This window comes from Polistes canadensis, unplaced genomic scaffold, assembly GCF_001313835.1.
Source record: "Polistes canadensis isolate GaletaPanama2010 unplaced genomic scaffold, ASM131383v1 scaffold_1, whole genome shotgun sequence".
Taxonomy (NCBI): Eukaryota; Metazoa; Arthropoda; class Insecta; order Hymenoptera; family Vespidae; genus Polistes; species Polistes canadensis.
The window spans coordinates 1,814,105-1,824,386 of record NW_014569548.1 but is presented as its reverse complement, the minus strand read 5'-3'; the positions used below and the strand labels follow the sequence as shown (position 1 = coordinate 1,824,386).

The following is a 10,282-nucleotide window of genomic DNA, read 5'->3' as shown; positions in this document are numbered from 1 at the left end:
AGTCCCAATAAAGGGACGAAACGTCCAACTAAATCAAACATAGTTCTACTTCTTTCATGTCCAAGTTCCCTGTTAAATTTCATCATTAAAAATTATTAGTAATATTACAAAGCCGCATCGTCAATAGGAACAACAACAAAGCGATATTAAATGAATTTTGTTTCTCCTCTACAACGTTAACGAGAAATTATAAGATATAAATTCGATCGGATCTCCTCCTTTCCTAATTTTTCACAATCGATGCTCATAATTCTTGATAATAAGGAGGACGTCTATCTAATTTTCTATTGAAACGTCGTGCGGCGTTGAGAAAAAGTTTGTAAGTCTTTGCAAATATCGCGAATCAGACGCTGGAAAATCGAGGACAGAGATAGCGAGAGAGAAAGAGAAAAGGGAAGAGGAAAGTTAGGTCTCTTTTTGTCGGATTTGAAAGGCAAAGTCTGAAACAGCAGAGCCAACCACCCGTGTCCCTCGTGTTTCTTTCTTGTCGTTTGTCATAGATTTGGTCGCAACCTCGGCTAGCACACTTAATCAACTCTCGTTGCGGTCTAATGGCTTAATACCGCGAATAGCTTTGTCCAAGAACCGCGAATTTCTTCCGAGCCGAGTTAGTTCAAATTTAAACCACCGTGCTTGCTTCATAACATCCTCGCTTGATAATTATACGCTCGAGCTTTATATCATCGTTTCAAAGTTCTATACCAACCTTACAACGTCGCGTCGCATGCTTCGAAAATACTTTCTAATCGTAATCATTTTTATCTTGCTTCATTCGACCGTGTCATAGGTTTTCAAATAAAGCGAATTATGAATTTGCCATTATAAAGAAAGTTACATCTACGCGCCGATAAACAACGTTACGGAGAGTACCTTGCACATTTTTAAAAGAATTCTGTGCTTTAATTAGCGACAGTCCTTTTGAAAGTTTAGTCAAGATTCGATATCTAGATTAAATAAACGGAAAGGATTGAACTATTTTCCCAGAACCACGCCCATTAATATTGATTCGAACGTTTAACATCTAGTACGGAGAAACTCGTCAGACGTAAAAGGATTTCCTCGAATCGGTAATAAGGCATCGGTTCCTAATTCATAAATCATATGAAGTATTTCCAATAATAATATTGAACCAATTTGCTATTCGTTCTCTATATTCGTAATAAAGAAAGCTTTAAATTTGAACGCACACTTTTGTCGATAGCGATATCATTTTTGTTCAAAAGTATTTGATATCTCTCCAGAGACGTAAAGATAAAAGTAAAGAAGATCGATTAGAAAAGTTTGAGCGTTATCGATAGATGAAATGGAAATGATTCTCGACTTTACAATTCGAAGATAGATAGAAAGAGAGAAAGAGAAAGGGTAAAGAGACAAATGAATATCCGTATCCTCGGTTGTATGGCAATATCGCGGTAAACCCGAAGTAAATATGTGCCGAACACACCTCTCCTGTTTTAGCAGGTAGCCCAGGCTGGCAGGAAAGCGGAGGCAGTTGCCCCCTATGGTAGCCGCTATACTATAATAGCCTCTATGACAGGCAACGTGACTTGATATCATGCTAGTAAATGTAGTCTAGACGAATCGAGACTATCTATACGTTCTATACACAGCTACATACCGGCTGTGCGACCATGCCGCCGCAGGTTATAGCCAGTTCCGTACGAGTCTCATGAGAACTCACCAACGGTAAATACGAATGCGAGAGCCCCAATGTCGTTATACGAAACGCTAAGGTCTCGTTAGAAACGTTTGCGCGCGTGTCTATGCTCACCGCTGGAAGAAATCGCTTCGGACGTTCTTCCAATAGATAACAAATCCATTTGTATTACGAAAAATCACACGACAATATACATACATATATCTATCACGTAGATAGGTATTTATTCGAGAATTAAACAAGATTTATCCTTATAAAATCTTCCCAAGAAAATAAAATTGTCTCATTTCTTTGGAATTTCTATCGAACAAACAACATTTTTCGCGTAGGAAGATAAAATTCAAAGACCCGAGAAGAAATAAGTGCGATCGCGATCGGAAATCGTTTTCAATACCTACTGCTGCTTCTATAGAAGATTTGATAGGATATTGTAGAGCACGCGATAGAAAGTATGGTGCAAGGGAAAATTTACAATTACAAAGTCAATGCAAAATGCATCAGTGCGGTTATAGGTGGAATACGCTTAAGGTGTTGGTGGGAAGCAAACGCGTGCACGTTCCTCTGCCTTTGATCTTTTTCCGTTTAACCCCGATGAAAAAGCATCAAGATCGACAGTAAAAGGACGATGTCAGATACACGGGTCACTACTTGTTTGCTTTCAGGAAACGCGTCCTTCATTACTTTCGATCTACCAAAAGAGGGAGAGCGTTTGTTACGCCTCTAGTATCATTTTTTCCATGGAATTCGTTGGAAATCACATGGATATTAACAAATGTATTCTTGTTAAATAAGCAACTTTGTTGAATAGGAAAAAAAGAATCCAATACGTTTTAACGCGTTATCCGTATATTATTTCAATGCAAAGATCTATCATAGAATAAGTATTTTCCTCTCGAGCGGAAGGAAGGTAAGAAAGTTGATAGTGAAGGAGGGAAATTAGTGACTCGACCGCTCGTAAAACGTAAACGGCTTTAACGAAGAACAAGAGCGAGTAAGTTCGTGCGCGCGCATAGTCGTCGGGGTTTAAGCTTTGCGTTTTACGTCCTTCTCTCTCTACCTCTCTCTCCCCACCCCAAAAAACATAGAGATTCATCTGCAGCTTTTCCGCGAGACTCTCGGCTAGCGTTGCACATTCCGAGCATCGAGCTTCACCCTTATTCCTTTTACGGAGAGAATGGAAACCGACGATGCGAACGACGCCGGTGGTGATGATGGTAATAGCGATAAGGTCGATGCTGGAACTTTGTGTTCGACTTGCGCACACGTAGCCGGGTCTACGAGTCCTTCAACCCGTTCTTAAGTACGTGACACCAGGATAATGGCCCTAATGTCTCGGGAACTACGGCTGAACCGTGCTCGTTTGAGAACGGCCTTTACAAAATGAGATGCGATCGAGCAAGGATTATAACTGCCATGTATTTCTCTCCTTGTTAAACTTTTCCTGGAAAATCATATAAAAACTATGAAAAAAAAAAAAAAACAATAAAAAAATGTCTACGAGTATAAGTAGAGCAACGAGAAATATAACAAGTTCAATTCGATTATTGCGTCGTCCAAGTTGGAATTATTTGACGGTAAAGTACAAGGAGGACGAAAGGTGAGGCTAGTTAGATTCGATCAAAAAAAAATGGTAAAAAGAAGAGTGGTCTTTTGTTAAAGGCGTAGCTAAAGAGGGAAAGAAAGAAAGAAAACGAAGCTACGAAAAGAACAAACGATTGTCCCGCGTTGGAAAACGGCCAAAACGTTCACCTTTCCCCCTCTCAGAATCTTCGACTCGCGGCAGTTTAAGTTTCCACAGTTTCCAAGTTATAACGAGAATTGCTTCCTCCGCAAAGTTTTCTACATAAGAAGTTTCGTATGTGCATACCCCTTCCTCTTCTTTCCGTCTCTTTCTTATTTCTTTCTTTTTTCTATTTTTTTTTTTTTTACTTATTTCTTTCCTATCGAACGGAGAGCACGTGGACATTTTCTTTTCGCAGCTTCAGAGATATTTATGCTCAAGTAGTAGGATAAAAATTGAAATAGGAAATCTAGGTTGGTACATTCCTTCGCAACCATGAAAGCGTTGTTTCGCGCATCCGAGTATGACAATTTCAAGATCGAGCCAGGATTCATTGTTTTTTCATTTAAATCTCTCTTTGGAGTTTGTACCAAGCAAGCCGCAACTGCGATAAATTTTTTTTAGCTTGAAAGAAAGGAAAAGATATTTCTGTGGATCCCATCGAGACCTTAAAAGAATACGATGCGAGACCAAAAGGAGAAAAGAGGAAGGGACTCTCTTGAAGACTTGCCTTTGGTGTTGCGAAGGATAGCAAAAGAAAAAGAAAGAAAAAAACGGAGAGAAAAAATGAAATTTATGGAAATAAATCCGGGATTTATCGTAGCAAATGCTAGAGCCAGATCGTCGGTGGTTTTGCTCCGACAAATCGTCCGGAAGTTAACGCTCGATCGTCCTTCGACGAGCACGTTCGCTTTCGGTAGATTTGATTGTTAGACTAAAGTTGAAAATGGTCGGAAGTAATTAAAATGAGCAATCCGCGTTAATCCGTATATCATAAGAAATATAAGCAAGGAAAGCAAGAAGGAGTCGGATAGTCGAATGGATATATTTAGCGATTACTGTCTTTCGAATTGAGCGAAGAGAGAGAGACTCTCACCTGCGGCAGCCGGCCCTAGCCTCAGGACCGCATCGCCTTGAAGGGAGATGGAAAGGGTGGCAGTGTCCTCGAGACGAGCGAGCACCTCCTCCGGTATGTCCTCCGGTTCGCGGAGGCGGAGGGTGACTTCGCCCCCGCCTCCAGCAGCCTGGCCGCCACCACCGCCGGGACTCGTTAACGACGAGTACATGAACACGGACCCGTATCCATGTAAGGATTGCAGTGGCAGCCTAACGCCGCCCACCTCCCCGACCGGACCCTGAAACACACACACAAACCTCTCCGTCACTTCGAACTTCGTCTTCTCTCTTCCTTTCGTTTTTTGCTCTTCGTCGATAAAGTTCGACTCGAGGGACGCAAAGAAAAGAAAGAAGAAAGAAGAAAGAAGAAATCGATCCAAAGACGCGTCATATTAAATTTAGGAGCGCGCAGTTTCCTCGGTCAGTGCTATTCTCCCGGGTACGGGAAAGGGAAAAAATAAAGGAGGGAAAGGCCGCTGCCTTCTTCCTTTACGAGCGGAAATATTTTCCCAATTTCGCTGTCCATGCAAATTTCAATTCGCAAACGTCAATATTTGCTGAATCGGGAGGAAAAAGGATTCCGATGTACCGGCGCACTTTTATCCCACGCTGCTGCGTTTGCCTAACTTTTCTAAGTATATTCTTCCTTTTGTTCTCTTTATTATAAAAGAGGACAAATGGAATTTATCGGTTTCCTAAGTCAATTTATTCGACGGAAAAAGAGGCTGGGACTTTTACCTGATAGGTGTTGCCGATCAATTTCTCGTATAATATAGTAGAGTTTTACTGAAAATGGAAGTCATCCTAATTGGTTGAAACAGCCGATCGTTAATAGTCGCGGCGTACTCTCGCGTTAAAGAAAAACAAAGGGCGTGCATATATCGCATCTATTAATGCGGAGACAGTAGTAATGCATAAATGTGAATCATATTATAAAGATCTTATACTCCGTAGACTTCGAGAGCATCTGCGAGCGCACTCCTAGCCCTTTCATCCCTGTGTCTGTGCGTTTATCGACGCATATTCTCGACCCAGCTCAATTATACGTAACTCAATTGAATTCAATAAATCGAGAAATCATCGTTGAGCAAAGTCACCGATTGATATCTCAAGGTACTTCAAAGTCCTACTACGTTAATACATGCTTTAATATAGCAGAGAAAATGTTAATCAATACCGGCACTTAGAACTGGACATTGAATTTTCAAGAACCACACAGCACATCCGTGCTCTCTATTATTTACGTAAATTGATTCGTACGACCGACTATTTGCTGCGTCACGTATTCGCTGCAGACTGCATCGGCCGGAACGTAGAGGAAGAGAACTGGAGGGAATGGAAGGACGTCGTCGAGTCCTATGCCACGATGAGAGTAATTTATTTTAATGGTCATTTTCGTAATGGCCCTTTGAACATAGCGCATGACCACCTCTGAATAAACCACGTATACTGCCCTCTGCACCCTCTCTTTCCCTTTACCTTTCTCTTTACCTTTTCCTTTCTCTTTCTTTTTGCGCGAAATGCACGACTCTGCCAGAGAATGCACGATAACAGTACCATTCGCGAAATAACACCTGCTACCGGAAACAATGGCCCGCGTTTCTACGCTCTTCCTCTTTCTAGTCGACGGTCGAGCGAACGAGTAAACCCTAGCCCTTTTTTCCTCCTTTTGTTACGCTACCATTTCGCGGTATTGTCCTATATAATTGTGGACTCGGCCGCTTTGTTCTAGCCATGCCAAGAAAGTGATATTTTCAGAATCTTTAGATCGTCTCGCAAGTAAATCTTCGTCTCTTCGTCTTTTCTTTTATTTGTTAGAAAACAACTTCTGAAGTACAAGGAGTCTACTACTACTACTATTGCTACTACTACACTGCTACTACTATCACTACCACTACCACCACTACCACTATCACTACCCCTACTAGTACTATGCTGAACGATTTACCTGTTGTTTCGCGATGCCTCTCTTTTAAAGAGCAAAAGCAAACAGTACGTGACTCAATCAAAAAAAGGAAAACGATTTGCGTAAATTGACAATTTTGGAGAATTAATGACGAAGGTGTGCGAAGGTAAGCATCGAAGGCGTGAAAATGCTTGCAAGGTGGGTGTAGGATATTGTTGGTAACGAAAGATAGAAGAGTAAGTAAAAAGGAAGAGGACGAGAAGGATGACATTGTATATAAAAACATTTGTATATTGTATATTGGACGCATCGTGTCTGCCTTTCTAGCTCATCGAGCTGTAGGGATACTCCTCCGTTGGTCAACCTTCGCGATCAAGTTTTCCTCTTTCTTCTCTCATATATCTTTGAGTCGGCATGAATTTATCAATTCAAACACCGTCTAAAATTCTTTTCCTAGTTACAATTTTGTTTTAATATAAAAATTTCTACCCTTCCTACCTTCTACGATCTACCTAACGATCATACACGAGACCATTACATACTTATATACTGACTTGCGTACATATGTAAGTAAGTATGCACTGGTAAAACGCGAAAGGTCCATGGTTGTTATTGCATATTACGCGAGCTATCTCCACCGACTGGAAAAAAGAAATATGTAAGTAAAGGAAACAAACTCGCTCGACCGCATAATGAAGTTAATGCAATCACGATGTATTTTTTTTCTCCCGCTTTTTTTCCTTCTTAATTAAACAAGCAGCCCAGACAGAGATCAAGGAAACCGAAAAGTGCTGCTTTTCCTAACTAATTTATTTCGTTGTACTTGCAAAGCGAGTCTATATATAAAGTAAGTTGTATTTAGAAGAAGATGAAAACGATAGATAACTACAATAGTATTGGGCAATAATAACGATAAGAAAAAAGCTGGAGTCTAGAGAAATATAAAGGATGGCTATCGCGAAGAGCGAAGAATGAAGAGAAAGGGCGGACACCGTTGATGGAAAGAGAAGGATGATGACTGTACAATCAGGCTACGACCATAAAACATTTTCCAAAGCGTATAAAACGCAGGCGGGGGTGCACGTGCAGCCGTCGGGGGAAAAGCTGTCAGGCTCGTGCGAACGTTGCCTGATGAATTATTGTTGCAAAAGCGGACGGCAGAATTGCGCGAAAGCACCGGTGAACGTTGCTCTCTGAATCGTGCCGAACGTATTGTTTACTGAATACCTGGATACCATTGTTCGCATTAGTCCGCTTATATGTATGTATTTAGGTATGCGTTATATAATATATATATATGGTTGCGTTATTTTGTGAAATCCGTTAATTCGTGAAATGACTAATTAAATTCTCAAATAACTATACTGACCTGTTTAAATATGAAAGAAGGCAGAATTACGTACTTTAATTTGGTAATATATGAATTTGCAAGAGGCGAGTAGTTAACGTATGAAATTGAGATTTGATCCGTAGATTAAATCATATAAAACATTGCTTTCTAAAGTACAAGGAAAGATAAGAACAAATTGTTGTAGAAAGAAAAGGAGACTTTAAAGACGGATCAAATATCAATCTCATATTTGTGAATTATAAAATCTAAAGTTCCGCACTCACTTAACGCTGCACATATACGTATGCACATACATGTTCAGTAGTAGTACACACACTCGACATATATGCATTTATTTGCAACCAACAAAACACGCACGCGATACGCGAAATAAATCTGATACTTATCTAATATCGTCATTACTTTTTCGACACTCGAATGACTAACAATAAATACGAAAAATTTTACGAACATCAATGTGTTTACAAGTTCGACAAAGAAATGTTTAAAAGAATAAAGACGACAATAATCGAATGCTTTCATGGGCCGAGGGGTAACGAATGTATAAACAAAACATTGTATGACCGAGAAACCGTTGTTTCGATGAGTTTAATCTCTACCCCTTTCCTTCTCAGTTGTCATTCTTCTCTGCTTCCGACAAGATGAGTCTAGATGTGCCTACTACAGGTATTATACATTTTTTTATATATCTCATTGCTTTTGCAATGTTTTATATCCTCTTTCTTAACGGTACTTTCTCTTATTAATAATATTTCAATAATTACTCACGTTAGATGTATTTTGTCTTATATACGATGCTAATATATATACAAGAGCTTTTTTCTTATTTCTTGGTCGCAAATTTGACACATCAAATACGTGCTCGTTGCTTATCGAGAATGAAAATGGCATGTAAAATTCGAAATAGAATATATGTAGGTGGTATTTGTCAGACGCAAAAATCAATAAATATGTGGGTGCTTTTATTGAATAAAAAGGGAAAATTTTGCTTAGGTTAGATTGGTAGGAATCAATTAAAAATTGACTGCGTGACTTGGAATCGTGCACACCCTCGTTTAAGCTACATTCACCCTCGAAACAAGCGAGCGAGCTTGGCAATCCCACGGGAATCGCGTAATTACGACACTGTCTCCCGTTTTACCAGACATCCGCATCGGACGAAGAAGAAACGTTTCTCTCTTTGCTTCTGTACCTTCTCCGATCTTTCTCCCACCACTTCCCAATTCGCTCGCATTTATTATCTTTTACGAATAATCAAGTGATCGTCATATGCGTAACCATCGAAGGTACAATATTTGCATTGTTTTTTCGTTCGATTAACGAATAAAAGTATCATCTAGAGCATTGGTTTTTTAATTAGTCGCGAGGGACCCGTATATTAATACGGTGAACTAAATAATCGCGTTATCTCTACATGTAAACTAAAATTCGAACGAGGAAAAAGAATTGTAGGAGATAGACTTGATAGAAAAAGATGATCAACAAAGTTCCAATGTCTACAAAACTTTTAGATCAAAGTCTGTTTTATTTAATGTCAGGTTAACTAAATGACGTCTCTCTTTTCACATAATTCTGTCAAGATTGATACCAATATTACGGAGGAAGAAAAAACTCTACTCGAATGGATGTAGACATATCATTTTTTCGAGCAGTAATAGCATGTAACGGTCTTTCGTTGATCCTACGGTTGACCCTCGAAAAATGCTTTCAAAATGTCAACTCTACGCTATCATCGTGATCGAAGAAGAAAGAAAAATAATAAGGAGAAAAAATAAAAAAAAATGAAATAGGGATAAAATAAAAGAAAGAATGAAAGAGCGAAGAGAAAAGAAGTGTAAGAAAGAAAATACAGTCGTCCTTATTTTTTTCACCCTTCTACGTAGAAAGTTGTCCGTTCTCCATTGGAATAACGCCCGGGCTGCATATAATAAAACGGGTCGCCTTTTATGAAAACGGTTTCCCCCTCGAGCGCTTTTCTTTCATTTTTGACGTAATTACGCGGAGTGTCGTCAGAAAAGGAAGAAAAAAGAAGTAAGGAGGACAGCATAAAAAGTAAAAAAAAAGAGAAAGGGGGAAATGGAAAAAAATGGAAAAAATGGAAAAAAATGGAGAAAAAAAGAGTAGGCGTATACGAGGGCGTAGCAATCGTTACTAAGTTCGATCTACTACTCTATTTCGTCGATTATTATTTTGTTGTCGCTAGTCTTTGTCTCGGCTATTTATTCGTTTGGCTACTCCGAACCTCTTTCACGAAGACATTCAGGTAACACGAATCAAGACGTTTAATCGTTGCACGAGGTTCTCTACGAATTGACTAAATCTATCATTAATTCTATTTCTTTGTTGTTTCATGAAAAGCTAAGAAACGAATTTCTATTAACAAGATAAACTCGCTGATTACGAGTAAACTCGTAATCCTCCTTACATGTAGAAGGTTTTCCTTGGTACATATAACATCGGATATACCATGTTAACGAAGCAACGATCGAAGAACTTTCCTTTCGTCAAAGCATCTCTCTACTTTCGTTAATCCTTAACGAGCTTTATTTTTGATCCTTCCTAAATAGCAAGGAAACGAATAATTTGCACACACTTTTACATCAAACGAACGGCCAAATAGTCCTTTGTAGCAGTGGCCGTTGTGTTGGCGAAACTTTGAAGATCGTGTTGCCGGTGCTCCAATGGAGTTTT

At 39.4% G+C, this 10,282-nt stretch overlaps 1 protein-coding gene across 1 annotated transcript in view; it reads right to left on the bottom strand.

The window, feature by feature from the left end:
* Window positions 1-10,282, bottom strand: part of LOC106793622 — a 96,097-nt gene that overhangs the window by 63,632 nt on the left and 22,183 nt on the right. The window contains exon 4 of the mRNA XM_014760718.1: window positions 4,315-4,573. Coding sequence (XP_014616204.1) covers window positions 4,315-4,573 — 259 coding nt within the window. The remainder of the gene's footprint in view (window positions 1-4,314; window positions 4,574-10,282) is intronic.